At 37.8% G+C, this 16,982-nt stretch overlaps 1 protein-coding gene across 1 annotated transcript in view; it reads right to left on the bottom strand.

Annotated features, from left to right (window-relative positions):
• C6H11orf65 (chromosome 6 C11orf65 homolog) overlaps positions 1-16,982 on the bottom strand; it is a 122,207-nt gene that overhangs the window by 41,356 nt on the left and 63,869 nt on the right. Inside the window, exons 5-7 of the mRNA XM_073240011.1 lie at positions 13,754-13,807; positions 5,434-5,634; positions 3,942-4,072 (exon numbers count right to left, since the gene is read on the bottom strand). Of these exons, the coding sequence (XP_073096112.1) occupies positions 3,942-4,072; positions 5,434-5,634; positions 13,754-13,807 (386 nt within the window). The remainder of the gene's footprint in view (positions 1-3,941; positions 4,073-5,433; positions 5,635-13,753; positions 13,808-16,982) is intronic.

The following is a 16,982-nucleotide window of genomic DNA, read 5'->3' as shown; positions in this document are numbered from 1 at the left end:
CTGTTTTGGGTGCATATATATTTATAATGGTTATATCCTCTTGTTGGACTGACCCTTTATCATTATGTAATGTGCTTCCTTGTCTGTTGTTATTTTATTTGTTTTGAAGTCTATTTTGTATGATACAAGTATTGCAACACCTGCTTTTTTCTCCCTATTAGTTGCATGAAATTTCCTTTTCCATCCCTTTACTTTCAGTCTGTGTATGTCTTTGGGTTTGAAGTGAGTCTCTTGTAGGCAGCATATAGATGGGTCTTGCTTTTTTATCCATTCTGTAACTCTGTGTCTTTTGATTTGTGCACTCAGTCCATTTACATTTAGGGTGATTGTCAATAGATATGTACTTATTACCATCACAGGCTTTGGATTCATGGTTACCAAAGGTTCAAGGGAAGCTTTTTTACTATCTAACCATCCAACTTAACTCACTTATTCCACTATTAAAAACACAGTCTGATGATTCTTTATTTCTCTCTGTTCTCTGGTGCTCTTTGTGTTTCACTTGACTTTGTGGATAGCTGATTTTATTTTGCAATTAGTTAGTATTTAGTTGGTCTACTTCCTTTGCAGTTGTTTTATTTTCTCTGTGACGGCTATTTAGCCTAAGGCATACTTCCATCTAGAGCAGTACCTCTAAAATGCAGTGGAGAGATGGTTTGTGGGAGGTAAATTCCCTCAACTTTTGCTTATGTGGAATTTGTTTAACCTCCTTCAAATTTAAATGATGGTCCTGCTGGATAGAGTTTTCTTGGTTCAAGGCCCTTCTGTTTCATTGCATTGAGTGTATCATGCCATTACCTTCTGGCCTGTAAGGTTTCTGCTGAAAAGTCTGGTAGCCTGATGGGTTTTCCTTTGTAGGTAATATGTTTTCTCTCTCTGACTCCTTTTAATACTTTTTCCTTGTCTTTGATCTTTGCCATTTTAATTATTATATGTCTTGGTGTTGTCCTCTTTGGATCCCTTATGTTCAGATATCTGTGTACTTCCATGGCCTGAGAGACTATTTCTTCCCCAAATTGGGGAAGTTTTCAGCAATTATTTCTTCAGAGACACTTTCTATCCCTTTTTCTCTCTCTTCTTATTCTGGTACCCCTATAATGCAAGTGTTGTTCCATTTGTATTGGTCACACAGTTCTCTTAATGTTCTTTCATTCCTAGAGATACTTTTTTCTCTCTCTGCCTCACTGTATTCCTGTTCTCTAATTCTATTCTATTAACAGTCTCTTCCACCTCATCCAGTCTGCTCTTAAGTCTTTCCATTGATTGTTTCATTTTTGTTATCTTCCTCTTGAATTCATCCCTTAGCTCTTGAATATTTCTCTGTAGCTCTGTCAGCATGCTTATGACTTTTATTTTGAATTCTTTTTCAGGCAGATTGGTGGTTATTTCAGTCTCACTAAGCCATCTTTCTGGTGTTTGAGGGATTTTGGATTGAACAAGGTTCTTCTGACTTTTCATAGCCCTGGGGCAACGGAAGTGGTTGCCAGCAAGTGGCGCATGTGTCACCTGGAAGAACAAAATCCCTTCCTGCTTGCTGGTCTTCTTGCCTGTCTCTGCTCTTTGTGCCAGTTAACCATGCACAGGGAGCAGCCTATGGGTTAATCCCCTAGGCTGCCATGGTGGGGGTGGCCCTTGGGATGTCTAGGGAACTTGTGGGGGTCACAGGCCAGCAGCACATGTCTGCCACAAGGACACGGCCTCTTCATGTCTCCCTGTCTCTGAACCCATCTCCTCTGTCTGTGCCAGTCAACTGTGCACAGGTAGCAACCTGTCTTAATCCCCTGAGCTGCCGTGGGCGGGGTGGCCCTTGGGATGGCCTAGGGCATTGGGGGGGTTGCAGCCAAGCAGCATGTGTTCTGCCATGATAACAAATCCCCTTTGTGCCTCCTGGATTCTGCGCCCATGTCCACTTCTATGCTGGTTAATTGCATGGAGGGAGCAGCCTCTAGGTCTGGACAGGTAAGCTGTGTGCAGGGAAAAGCTTCTGTGTTAAGCTGTGTAGATGTTATAGGCAGGGCTGCTCTCTGGCTGGTCCACAGCAATGGCAGGGACAGCCAGCTTGCTCACAGGTACTGGCAGGGAAAAAGAAACAGCAGGCTGCCTATTTCTGTGAGGGACCTTGGAGCTGCATTACCACCTATGGGGACAGGCACCTGAAGTTCCTTAAAGTTCCCAGGCTTCTGGGCTGAGTGTGCCAGGATGATTTTGTCCACCTGTTAAACCCTTGTCCCTTTAAGACTTTTAAAGCGCCTACTTTTCTTTTGTCTCAGGGCAGCCGGCTGTGGGAACCTGGTTGCAGTCTTAGTTTGGATTTTGCTTTTCTACTCCTCTAATATCCAGAACACTATGCAGTGTGTGTCTGTGCTCCTGGGACAGATTACTAGGGCTGGTTATTTAGCTGTCCTGTGCTTCCACTCCCTCCCCACTCTCATTCTTTTCCTTCTGCCAGTGAGCTGGGGTGAAGGGAGTGCTCGGGTCCCACTGCATCACGGCTTTGTATCTTACCCATGTCAGTGAGATGTTGGGTTCTTGCAGATGTAGTCTGGCTGGTGTACTGTATCTTCTGGTCGCTCTTTTAGGAATAGTTGTATTTGCTGTATTTTCAAAATATACATTGATTTGGGAGGAGATTTCTGCTACCCTACTCACTCCCCTATCTTTGGGTGGAGTCTCCCATTATTTCTTAATAACCTGATGAGAAGTCTATCTTCTGGGGCCTCCTGGAGTTACAGCTAGTGGTGGCTGAGTAGATTGCACATAATAGGAACAAACATATGCATTCCCCTGAGCCTTTAGAAATCCTTTTTCTATATCATATCATAGAAATTCAGGCATTTTGTAACTAGAGCTTTGGTTGAGGTCAGGCTTAGATTATCTAACCTGATGGATTATTCAAATCATTTCTGGGTACTCAAGCTAACACATTAAATACACAATCCCAGGTGGGTGTGGCCATTATCAATTAATTTGACCCAATCAACTCTTGATATAACAACCTTAAAATCCATCTCACACATGCTTCTGAGTCTCCTGTCAATATAAATTGGTAAGTTCTTGTTTAAGTATTTTGATTTATAAACTGTCTCCTCCTGGACATGATAAGTAAACCTTGTACTTCTCTGGGCTGTTCAGAGATATAACTCTCACTGTGGTTGAAGGCAATGAGCAATGTTTGTGGGGGAATCCTAAGGAGAATTAGCATAAGCATGTGAGGCAACTATACCAGGTATAGTCATTGAAAGGCTTATGCAGAGAAGGGCTAGCTTCCTCGAAACAAGGGGGAAGCATTTTCTCCACCAACAGGGACATTTGAAGGTTCACGGTTCTCAGCCTTGTCTAAGTCTGCCCCAAATTCTTCCCCACCAGGGCCCTTACCTTAGTGCACAAGTCTTGACAAGGTTAAGCATTTGGTTACAGTGCAGGCACTGTAACCCTGTGATCTTTACAACTGGTTCCTAGGTTGCCCCCAAATCATAGATGTTGGACTACATCCACAAGTGCAGATGGACTGCTTCATGGAGATCTAGTGATTGCACATGTTCTTTTAAAAATGATAGATAATGTATAAAGAAAATGTGGTACACACACACACAGGAATCCAAAAAAAGGAATGAAATCTTGCTATTTGAGATAACATGGATACACCCAGGGCAGTATGCTAAGTGAAATAAATCAGACAGAGGAAGAAAAATACTATATAATCCCACTTGTATGTGGAATATAAAAATAAAACAAAATGAAATATAACAAAAAAGCAAGCTCCTAGATACAGAGAGCATACTGGTGACTGCTAGTGGGGACTTGGGGGTGGGTTGAAATGGGTGAAGTGTGTCAAAAATTTTTTTGGCAACTTTCCTGAGGTGTAATTGGTGTTCAGTAAAAGCATATTTAAACCACACAACTTGGTTTGTTTAGTAAGTCTAAGTATTTCATCAACTTACATTTGCCTCATCCATTCTATTTTTCTAATTTTTCTCTTCTTTTCCATATCTTGCCTTCTTTTCAGTTTAGAAAAATGGAATTTGCTTTCCTTTTGGTCTCCCATCACTACATTTTCAGTAGACATCCAAAACTATTGAGAAATGAAAATGAATATACAAATGTTGGAATACTGATTGTGAGGTTATCTGACTATAGACAAGAACTTCTCTGTGTTCAGTAGGAATATACCAAGAAAAAAATAAAGGAGCAGATAGACCCTTTTAAATATTTCTAGTTAAGTGGTGGGCAAACAGCACATTGAACCTTCAGAAGCACATGCCACAGAAAGACTAAATAGCATATTGAGTGCCCGTAATATTTGTCGAATGAATAAGTGAATAGACATATTCTAAGAGTGTTTTGTTTCTCACAAAACAGATCTTACCTACTCTTACTGCTGTTAACGTTTGAAGATTCTAATCCTTAGAGTGTAGGCACCCTCCAAAAAGACAAGAAGTCTTATGTCCCAGGGGTTTGTGTTTTCCCCTAGATGACATTTTATCCTAACTGGGTACCTATTTTCTAATTCCAATTAATTCCCCCTCCCCATCACAAACACATTAAATAGCAAGAAGAATTTTCTATCCCCCACAATACTGTATTTGCCCCTATTAAAGCACATATTTATTGCACTATACTGAAATATCCTGTTTACTTGACTATTTGAGGGGAGGGAATCTTTATTTTCCATTGCATCCTTATCATCTAGTACAATGCCTGACACATGGTTGGTATGCAGTAAGTCTGCTGAATGAATGAATGAATTCACACCTTGATCATTTTTACTTTTCATACTTAGTATATTTAATACACCACATTCTACAATTTATATACTAGAGATTGTAGATTTGAATGACAGTTTTTGAGTCATATAAACATATCCAGAGCTATAGAATCAGATCATGTTAACCTATAAAATGCAAGCTTACAAATATCCTTAGGTAAAAATTATCTCCACACAAGGGAGATGAAATACGGGTGTCTATAGAAAAGTCCCTGAATCACATATATGCATTAGAAACTACGTATATTTAAAATAATTCTATTCAATTAATATGATACATGTTAAACTCCCAAACACCACAAAAATCCAAAAGATTTCCTACCACTTTTGTTACAAGCTCTGTAAGAGAAAATGTCATATTACTCTGAAGAACTCCCACCTCTAGCACAAAAGTATCACCAAATTTGCTGTTATAAGGATAGCATACTGTGAGTATCTAAAGACGGCCAAATTGGAGCTGATTACTAAAAGTAGAAATAAATGTAAGAAAATAATATTGTTATATCTTGAATTATTAGTAGTAATCCCAGAGTAGTTAACTTAAGCAATTTATATTAGCTAAATTACTCGGATGTATTGTTTTAAAAAATAATATATAAGTTAATTTCCAAAAAGACAAATTTATAAATATATGAAATTCAAAATTATTAATATTTCTTCTTTCTTACTCTATCAGAAACAGGTCTCCAGCCATTGTTCTCTATACGACGATACCAGCCACTATGATCTTCTTCCTGAAGCTTATCACTTTTAACATGAGATGTATGTTTTGCTGGAAGTTTCATATAATTTCTAGGGCTGTTAGCACACAGATCTTCAATATGTCTGTGAGTGAAAATTTTATAGTATATTTCAGGTGGAAATCTCACCTGTAGATGGAAAAGTTCAAAGGACCACTGTAATCTACAAAATTGGTTTATATTTTTTAAAATTACATCTGTTAAATTTCTTAAAATGTGCTTTAAAACTACCAAGTAAGAATTCATCCAGGGGCAGAGCCAAAATGGCGGCATGAGTAGAGCAGCAGAAATCTCCTCCCAAAACCACATATATCTATGAAAATATAACAAAGACAACTCTTCCTAAAATAGAGACCAGAGGATACAGGACAACATCCAGACCACATCCACACCTGTGAGAACCCAGCGCCTTGCTAAGGAGGTAAGATACAAACCCCCGCACAGCAGGACCCAAGCGCCCCTCCCCCCAGCTCCCGGCAGGAGGAGAGGAGTCTAAGCAGGGAGTGGGAGGGAACCCAGGACAGCTGAATACCCAGCCCAAGCCACCCAGACCAGAGCGTAGACACAGTGCATGCATGGGCTCCTAGATACTAGGGAAACAGGGCAGCAGGACCGGTGAGTGGGTGCCTGAGGCCGACGCTGGAGAACAAAGAAATGGGAGCGGCCATTTTTTTTTTTTTGGCGAGTGCTTTTAGGAAGTCTTAAAGGGACAGGGACCCCAATACTAGGGAAACAGGGCAGAAAGACCGGTGAGTGGGTGCCTGAGACCGGTGCCTGAGGACAAAGAAAATCGTGCATTTAAAAAAAAATTATTTATTTAAATTTTTGTTGTTGTTATTGTTGTTGTTTTGGTTTGGCAAGTGCTTTTTGGAAGTCTTAAAGGGGCAGGGCAGGACACTTAGTCCACAGGCAGGGAATCTGGGGATCTCTGGGCACTCTAACCCCCTGGGAAGCAGGGAGCACGGAGGCCCCTTGCGCAGATAAATAGCCTCCCAGCAGCTCTGCCTCCAGCAGGGCTCCACCGTTTTGGACGAGCAGCCCCAGCCAGGCCACGCCCACAGCAACAGCGGAGATAAACTCCATAGCAGGCCAGCAGGAAGCAGAAGACCTGTCTGCACACAGCAGCCCAGCAAAAGCCACTAGAGGTCGTGGTTCTCCCAGGACAGGAAGGCCACAAACCAACAAGAAGGAAAGCTCTTCCAACCGTCACTCGTACCAGCTCTGGAAACTATCTCTATCACCATGAAAAGGCGAAACTACAGGCAGACAAACATCACGGAGTCAACACCTGAGAAGGAGACAGACCTAACCAGTCTTCCTGAAAAAGAATCTAAATAAATATCATGAACATGCTGATGGAGATGCAGAGAAAAATGCAAGAGCAATGGGATGAAGTCCGGAGGGAGATCACAGATGTCAGGAAGGAGATTACAGAAGTGAAACAAACTCTGGAAGGATTTATAAGCAGAATGGATAAGATGCAAGAGGCCATTGAAGGAATAGAAACCAGAGAACAGGAACGTATAGAAGCTGACATAGAGAGAGATAAACCGATCTCCAGGAACGAAACAATACTAAGAGAACTGTGTGACCAATCCAAAAGGAACAATATCTGTATTATAGGGGTACCAGAAGAAGAAGAGAGAAGAAAAGGGATAGAAAGTGTCTTTGAAGAAATAATTACTGAAAGCTTCCCCAAACTGGGGGAGGAAATAATCAAACAGACCACGGAAATACACAGAACCCCCAATAGAAAGGATCCAAGGAGGACAACACTAAGACACATAATAATTTAAATTGCAAGGATCAATGACAAGGAAAGAGTTTTAAAGGCAGCTAGAGAGAAAAAGGTCACCTATAAAGGAAAACCCATCAGGCTATCATCAGACTTCTCGACAGAAACCCAACAGGCCAGAAGAGAATGGCATGATATACTTAATGCAATTAAACAGAAGGGCCTTGAACCAAGGATACTGTATCCAGCACGACTATCATTTAAATATGATGGCAGGATTAAGCAATTCCCAGACAAGCAAAAGCTGAGGGAATTTGCTTCCCACAAACCACCTCTACAGGGCATCTGACAGGGACTGCTCTATATGGGAGCACTCTTAAAAGATCACAGAACAAAACACACAACATATGAAGAAAGGAAGAGGAGGAATAAGAAGGGAGAGAAGAAAAGAATCTCCAGACAGTGTATACAACAGCTCAATAACCGAGCTAAGTGAGGCAGTAAGATACTAAAGAAGCTAACTTTGAGCCTTTGGTAACCATAAATCTAAAGCCTGCAATGGCAATAAGTACATATCTCTCAATAGTCACCCTAAATGTAAATGGACTTAATGCACCAATCAAAAGACACAGAGTAATAGAATGGATAAAAAAGCAAGACCCATCTATATGCTGCTTACAAGAAACTCACCTCAAACCCAAAGACATGCACAGACTAAAAGTCAAGGGATGGAAAAACATATTTCAGGCAAACAACAGAGAGAAGAAAGCAGGGGTTGCAGTACTAATATCAAACAAAATAGACTTCAAAAAAAAGAAAGTAACAAGAGATAAAGAAGGACACTACATAATGACAAAGGACTCAGTCCAACAAGAGGATATAACCATTCTAAATATATATGCACCAACACAGGAGCACCAGCATTTGTGAAACAAATACTAACAGAACTAAAGAGGGAAATAGATTGCAATGCATTCATTTTAGGAGACTTCAACACACCACTCACCCCAAAGGATAGATCCACTGGGCAGAAAATATGTAAGGACACAGAGGTACTGAACAATGCACTAGAACAGATGGGAATAATAGACATCTATAGAACTCTACACCCAAAAGCAACAGGATATACATTCTTCTCAAGGGCACATGGAACATTCTCCAGAATAGACCATATACTAGCCCACAAAAAGAGCCTCAGGAAGTTCCAAAATATTGAAATTCTACCAACCAATTTTTCAGACCACGAAGGTATAAAACTAGAAATAAATTCTACAAAGAAAACAAAAAGGCTCACAAACACATGGAGGATTAACAACATGCTTCCAAATAATCAATGGATCAAAGAACAAATCAAAATAGAGATGAAGGAATATATAGAAACAAATGACAACAACAACACAAAGCCCCAACTTCTGTGGGACGCAGCGAAAGCAGTCTTAAGAGGAAAGTATATAGCGATCCAGGCACACTTGAAGAAGGAAGAACAATCCCAAATGAATAGTCTAACATCACAATTATCGAAACTGGAAAAAGAAGAACAAACGAAGCCTAAAGTCAGCAGAAGGAGGGACATAATAAAGATCAGAGAAGAAATAAACAAAATTGAGAAGAATAAAACAATAGCAAAAATCAATGAAACCAAGAGCTGGTTCTTTGAGAAAATAAACAAAATAGATAAGCCTCCTGCCAAACTTATTAGGAGAAAAGAGAATCAACACAAATCAACAGAATCAGAAATGAGAATGGAAAAATCACGACAGTCTCCACAGAAATACAAAGAATTATTAAAGACTACTATGAAAACCTATATGCCAACAAGCTGGAAAACATAGAAGAAATGGACAACTTCTTAGAAAAATAAAACCTCCCAAGACTGACCAAGGAAGACACACATAAGTTAAACAAACCAATTACGAGCAAAGGAATTGAAATGGTAATCAAAAAAGTACCCAAGAACAAAACCCCCGGGCCGGACGGATTTACCTCAGAATTTTATCAGACACACAGAGAAGACATAATATCCATTCTCCTAAAATTGTTCCAAAAAATAGAGGAGGGAATACTCCCAAATTCATTCTATGAAGCCAACATCACCCTAATACCAAAACCAGGCAAAGACCCCACCAAAAAAGAACATTACAGACCAATATCCCTGATGAATGTAGATGCAAAAATACTCAATAAAATATTAGCAAACAGAATTCAACAGCATATCAAAAGGATCATACACCATGACCAAGTGGGATTCATCCCAGGGATGCAAGGATGGTACAACATTCGAAAATCCATTAACATCATCCACCACATCAACAAAAAGAAAGACAAAAACCACATGATCATCTCCATAAATGCTGAAAAAGCATTTGACAAAATTCAACATCCATTCATGATAAAAACTCTCAGCAAAATGGGAATAGAGGGCAAGTACCTCAACATAATAAAGGCCATATATGATAAACCCACAGCCAACATTATACTGAACAGCGAGAAGCTGAAAGCTTTTCCTCTGAGATCGGGAACTAGACAGGGATGCCCACTCTCCCCACTGTTATTTAATATAGTACTGGAGGTCTAGCCATGGCAATCAGACAAAACAAAGAAATACAAGGAATCCAAATTGGTAAAGAAGTTAAACTGTCACTATTTGCAGATGATATTATACTGTACATAAAAAAACCCTGAAGACTCCACTCCAAAACTACTAGAACTGATATCAGAATACAGCAAAGTTGCAGGATACAAAATTAACACACAGAAATCTGTAGCTTTCCTATACACTAACAATGGACCAATAGAAAGAGAAATCAGGAAAACAATTCCATTCACAATTGCATCAAAACGAATAAAATACCTAGGAATAAACCTAACCAAAGAAGTGAAAGACCTATACCCTGAAAACTACAAGTCACTCCTAAGAAATTAAAGGGGACACTAACAAATGCAAATTCATCCCATGCTCTTGGCTAGGAAGAAATAATATCCTCAAAATGGCCATCCTGGCCAAAGCAATATACAGATTTGATGCAATCCCTATCAAATTACCAGTAACATTCTTCAATGAACTGGAACAAATAATTCAAAAATTCATATGGAAACACCAAAGACTCCGAATAGCCAAAGCAATCCTGAAAAAGAAGAATAAAGTAGGGTGGATCTCACTCCCCAACTTCAAGCTCTACTACAAAGCCATAGTAATCAAGACAATTTGGTACTGGCACAAGAACAGAGCCACAGACCAGTGGAACAGATTAGAGACTCCAGACATTAACCCAAACACATATGGTCAATTAATATTTGATAAAGAGCCATGGACATACAATGGCGAAATGACAGTCTCTTCAACAGATGGTGCTGGCAAAACTGGACAGCTACATGTAGGAGAATGAAACTGGACCATTGTCTAACTCCACACACAAAAGTAAATTCAAAATGGATCAAAGACCTGAATGTAAGTCATGAAACCATAAAATTCTTAGAAAAAAACATAGGCATATACCTTTTAGACATAAACATGAGTGACCTCTTCTTGAACATATCTCCCTGGGCAAGCAAAACAACAGCAAAAATGAACCAGTGGGACTATATTAAGCTGAAAAGCTACTGTACAGCAAAAGACACAGACACCATCAATAGAACAAAAAAGAACCCTACAGTACAGGGAAATATATTTTTAAATGACAGATCTGATAAAGGCTTGACGTCCAAAATATATAAAGAGCTCACACGCCTCAACAAACAAAAAACAAATAATCCAATTAAAAAATAGGCAGAGGAACCGAACAGACAGTTCTCCAAAAAAGAAATACAGATGGCCAACAGACACATGAAAAGATGCTCCACATCACTGATTATCAGAGAAATGCAAATTAAAACTACAATGAGATATCACCTCACACCAGTAAGGATGGCTGCCATCCAAAAGACAAACAACAACAAATGTTGTTGAGGCTGTGAAGAAAGGGGAATCCTCCTACACTGCTGGTGGGAATGTAAATTAGTTCAACCATTGTGATGGAGGTTCATCAAAATGCTGAAAACAGACCTACCATTTGACCCAGGAATTCCACTCCTAGGAATTTACCCTAAGAACGCAGCAATCAAGTTTGAGAAAGACAGATGAACCCCTATGTTTATTGCAGCACTATTTACAATATTGGAAGCAACCTAAATGTCCATTGGTAGGTGAATGGATAAAGAAGATGTGGTACATATACACAATTGAATACTACTCAGCCATAAGAAGAGGGCAAATCCTACCATTTGCATCAACATGGATGGAGCTGGAGGGTATTATGCTCAGTGAAATAAGCCAAGCGGAGAAAGAGAAATACCAAATGATTTCACTCATCTGTGGAGTATAAGAACAAAGGAAAAACTGAAGAAACAAAACAGCAGCGGAATCACAGAACCCAAAAATGGACTAACAGGTAGCAAAGGGAAAGGGACTGGGGAGGATGGGTGGATAGGGAGGGATAAGGGGGGGGAATAAGAAGGGGGTATTAAGATTAGCATGCATGGGGGGGGAGAAAGTGGAGGGCTGTACAACACAGAGAAGACAAGTAGTCATTCTACAACATTTTGCTATGCTGATGGACAGTGACTGTAAAGTGGTTTATAGGGGGTACCTGGTATAGGGGAGAGCCTAGTAAACATAATATTCTTCTTGTAAGTGTAGATTAATGATAACAAAAAAAAGGAAAGAAAGGGGGATAACTCCTTGATAGGATAAAAATAACTGTAAATCAATGATTAATGCATGCTTTAAATATCCTTAATTTTGATCACTTAAAGGGTGTCAGATGATCGGCTATGGAGGTACATTTTTCTGATAATATTCCTTTCTCTTAAAAAAAAAAAAGGAGTTCCTGTATGGTGACCTCCAATGAGTTCTGCACAATGGTATAAAGGGCATATTAAAGTGTGCGCAAAGGGTTTGTCTATGTTTATACAGAGGATCAAAGCCTAATTTGGCTACCCAGAAAATGAACTAAGATACGATATGAAGAACTTCCAACATCAGCACTCTCTGGAAGAGTCATACCAGAAGATGATCATCAAAAAACCTCAACAAAGATCCAGGCGATGCTGCAGTTGTAGCTGCATTCATCCCACCAGTTCCTGGACTTGCCATTGGAATGAAGAAGGAGATATCTAAGCTGGCCTGTGCATACAGTGAGACAACAAATTTGACTGGATCTATACTGTTGGAACTCAACCAAGAATTAGGAGAAGTGCAAATTGTAGCACTCCAAAATCTTACGACTACAGACTATCTACTGTTAAAAGAACATATGGGATGTGAACAGTCCCTAGGAATGGGTTGTTTTAATTTGTCTGATTTCTCTCAGACTGTTTAAGTTCAGTTGGACAATATCCACCATATCATAGATAAGTTTTCACAGATGCCTAAGGTGCCTAACTGGTTTTCTTGGTTTCACTGGAGATGGCTGGTAATTATAGGTCTGCTTTGGTTATTTAACTGTACTCCTATTATGTTAATGTGTGTGCACAATTTAATTAGTAGTTTAAAACCTATACATGCTGAAGTTACTCTACAAGAAGATATGTCAAAGAAATAATCAATCTTCCCATGTTTTCTTCCGCCTGCTACTCCTATAGCTTTTCTTCTTCCTTCCTAATTACAATCCTTAAATAGAATTCGTGCCTCATATCGAATTTACCGAGTATCATAATTCTTCCAAGTGGTAAAGATACCTCAAGACAAATGCTGGGCATAGAAGCCACAGGGCATAAATCTGCAAAGAAGTAAAAAGCTAACCTTTTCAAACAATAAGGCATCTCTCTCACTTACCAACTTTACATTTCCCTGTATGGCCCCGGAAGATGACTGGTTAGCCAGAGATGGGTAAGATTCCTCAAGGGAGGAACAACCTAAGACAGGCACAGTCACAGGGGGACCATCAGGTGAGAAATTGGGGATCAACAGAGGTGAGGCTTAGAACCTCCCCCTCCCCCCTGTTTTGAGATAAATCTTCTGCATCCGTGGATGTTTTATTGCCCTTGTCTAGCTTGGATTAACACTTAGTCTACAGGCACACACTTGATCATCTACATTTACTCTCTCACAACACTAAACTATGTTTTCTACCTTTATCTTGCATCTACCTACCACTTCAGCATTTTATTAAAAATAATAATAATAAAGAGAGAAATGTGGTATCCACATATAAATCAGGTATAAAAATCAAACAAATATTCATATTTGAACTGATTGTTTATAGTTCATAATGCATGATCAAAACCGAAAGTTTCTGTGATGACTGCCCTTGTACTGTTCACCATGTAACTTATTCACTATGTAAGAATTTGTTCTCCACGTAAGAAATTGTTCATTATGCTTCAGAAGATTGGAAACTGATGAAAATTATGCTTGGGGTGGTTTAATTATTGTCCTTTGACTCCCCTATACAGAATTTTATTGTTGTTGACAACCATTTGATCCATAAATATGAGATGCCCTCTAAAAAAAAAAAAGAATTCATCCATACTTACACCACCTAATCTGAATCGTACTTGAATGCCAGCAGCAGCATCTAGAAGTTCTGCCTACAAAAAAAAGTTACTCTTCAACATTCTGTATATATCAATTCACTACTTCTTATATTATCATGTTAAAAGAGTTGCTGAATATATTGATTATTCATGAAATAGATCTAGTGAATAAACCTCAAATAATTAATTATTTTTAAATTTGATAATATTTTAAGATTTAATTTCTCATGCACATCCAATAAATGAAACAGCTTACGTAACTGGAAAAATGATGCCAAAATATGTTTTCTTTCTATGCACTATATATAAACATAAAAGCCAAGTGACTTGTTATTCATAAAACTAGTTCTAAATAAGCCCTCAAATATATGACTGATATACTAAATATTATTTTACAGGTAAAGTCAGAGAAAAAGATTGTTATTGACCAATCTAAGTATAACACCAGATGACCTTTCCTAACTACCTTTTATTAAATCAAAAATTCACATTCACATTTTGTAAAGATTGTTAAGCCTTCTAAATTTCAGTGCCCTGCATGAAATGAAAAGTTAAATAAGGAAATAGATGTTATCCTAAATTGTTCAGTCTATAAAGCCTGAAAGACAACATTAATTTTCTCTAAAAATTGTATGTATACGTATATACTATATAGGGTCATAGTTCAAATATGAAAAAAATATGTTTTATAACAGGATTTCAAACTTGTTCATAAAATATGTATTTTATGAACAAGTTTGTATATACATACATACTTTTTTCCACTAAAGAAGAAATTTTAAGTGTACAACTCTATGAATTTCTACCCTTCCTCTTTTAGTTAGGGTAAGGGTTTAACATGTCGATCCAATCAGAGATTGAGCTGGGTCAAGTCTGGATTGCACATTTAGTAATCTATATCTGATTTGTCCAATTCTAGTTTTCCCCCATTTCTCAGATAGGGTCCTGGCAGGTCTCTATCTCCTCAACCATTGGAAAAGATTGGAGAAATGCAGTTACACTCTTTAAAATACTTGAGCTTAATTCTTTATCCTTCTACCACCTACAGACTCAAATGGGGGTGGAGGGAACTCTTTGTGTTTAAGACAGTTCTCTTCCCTCAAGCATTCCTTTGTCTGCTAAACTTACGAGCTGAGATCATAAGAAATTTCATTTAATGGGATAGTGTTACTTAAAGTAGACTTAGATTAGTTATAAATATTCACTACAAACTCTAGGGCAACCAAAAATGTAAAAAAAAAGTGTATTTGATATACTAAGAGAGGAGAGGAAATATAATCATATAAAATGCTCAATTAAGCCAGAGAAGGCAGAAAAAGAGCACAAGACAAAAAAAAAAAAGAAACAAAGAACAACGGCAATATATAGGAAATGGTAATAAATATGGTAAATATCAAGCAAACTACATCAATAATAATGTGAATGGTTTAAATACACCAATTAAAAAACAGAGACCATCAGAGTTCATAAAAAAAGACCCACCTATGTCTTATCTACAAAAATTCCCACTTTAAATATAAAGACACAAATAGGTTAAAAGCAAATGGATTTTAACACTAATCACACTAATCAAATTACATTAATTTCAGACTAAGCTGAATTCAGAGCAAGGAAAATTGTCAGGGATAAAGAGGAATATTAGATGATAATAAAGTGGCCAATTCTCTAAGGAAACATAACAGTCCCTAATGTGTTTATGCCTAACAACAGGGCAAAAACTGATAGAATTGCAAGGAGAATTAGAGGAATCCACTCTTAATAGTTTGAGACATCAACACTCCTCTACCAGTAACTGACAGATTCAACAGACAGAAAATCAGTAAGGCCATAATTAAACTGAACACCACCATTAATCAACTGTATCTAACAGACATTTATAGAACACTTCATCAACAATAGTGAATATACATTCTCCTCAAATTCACATGGAACATTTACCAATAAAACATGTTCTGGGTCATAAAAAACACCTTAAAATATGTAAAAGAATGGACAGCCATACGGAGTCTGCACTCAGACCCTAATGGAATTAAGCTAGAAATCAGTAAAAGAAGGATAGCTAGAAAGCCCCCAAACTTGGAAGTTAACACATTTCTAAATAATAATGGGTCAAATTAAAAGTCTCCAGAGAAAGTTAAAAATATTTTTAACTAAATGAAAATGAAAATATATCATTTTCAAATATATCAAATATATCAAAATTTGTGAGATGCAACAAAAATATTGCTTAGGGGAAATCTTATAGCATTGAATGCATAGATTAGAAAACAAGAAAAATCTGAAATCAGTAATCTAAGCATCCACCTTAAGTAACTAAGAAAACAAATTAAAAGTAACCAGAAGAAAAATAATATAAATTAGAATAGAAATCAATGAAATTGAAAACGGAAATCGGTGGAGAAAAGTCAAAGAAACTAAAAGCAGAGCTTTGAAAAGTTCAGTAAAAGTCATAAACTTGTGGCCAGGCTAAATCTAGAAAAAAAGAGAGAGAGATAAAGAAGAAACAAATATCATAAATGAAAGAGCCATCACTACTAATTCCAAAGGGATAATAAATAAATATGAACAATCTATGCCCACAATTTGATAACCTATATAAAATGGATCAATTCCTTGAAAGACACAACCTGCCAAAATTCACACAGGAGAAATAGACAATCTAAATAAATCTATATGTATTAATGAATTGAATCAATAATTAACCTTTCATAACAGAAGTACCAGGCCTAGATGGATTCACTGCTGAATTGTATAAAACATTTAAGGAGGAAATTATCACAATTTTCTTCCATCTCTTCCAGAAAACATAAGTACAGGGAACACTTCCTAACACATTCTATAAGGCCAGCATTACTCTGAAACCAAAACCAGACAGAAACATTACAAGAAAGAAGAACTACAGACCAATATTTCTTATAAACATCGATATAAATATCTTCAAAAAATATTAGCAAATCAAATCCAACAATGTATAAAAACAATTATACATCATGACCAAGTGGGATTCATTCCAGGTATGCAAGGCCATTATCACAGTATATTAACAAGGTAAAGATGCAGATGCAGAAAAAGCATTTGAAATCCAACAGCCATGCATGATATAAATTTTGGCAAACTAGGAATAGAGAAGAACTTCCTCAATTTGATAAACAATGTCTACCACAAACCTACAGCTAACATCATTCTTATTGGTGAGAAACTAGATGCTTTCCTGCTAAGATCAAGAACA

The sequence above is a fragment of the Manis javanica genome, chromosome 6, assembly GCF_040802235.1.
Source record: "Manis javanica isolate MJ-LG chromosome 6, MJ_LKY, whole genome shotgun sequence".
Lineage (NCBI taxonomy): Eukaryota > Metazoa > Chordata > Mammalia > Pholidota > Manidae > Manis > Manis javanica.
This window is presented reverse-complemented; position numbering and strand designations above follow the sequence as displayed.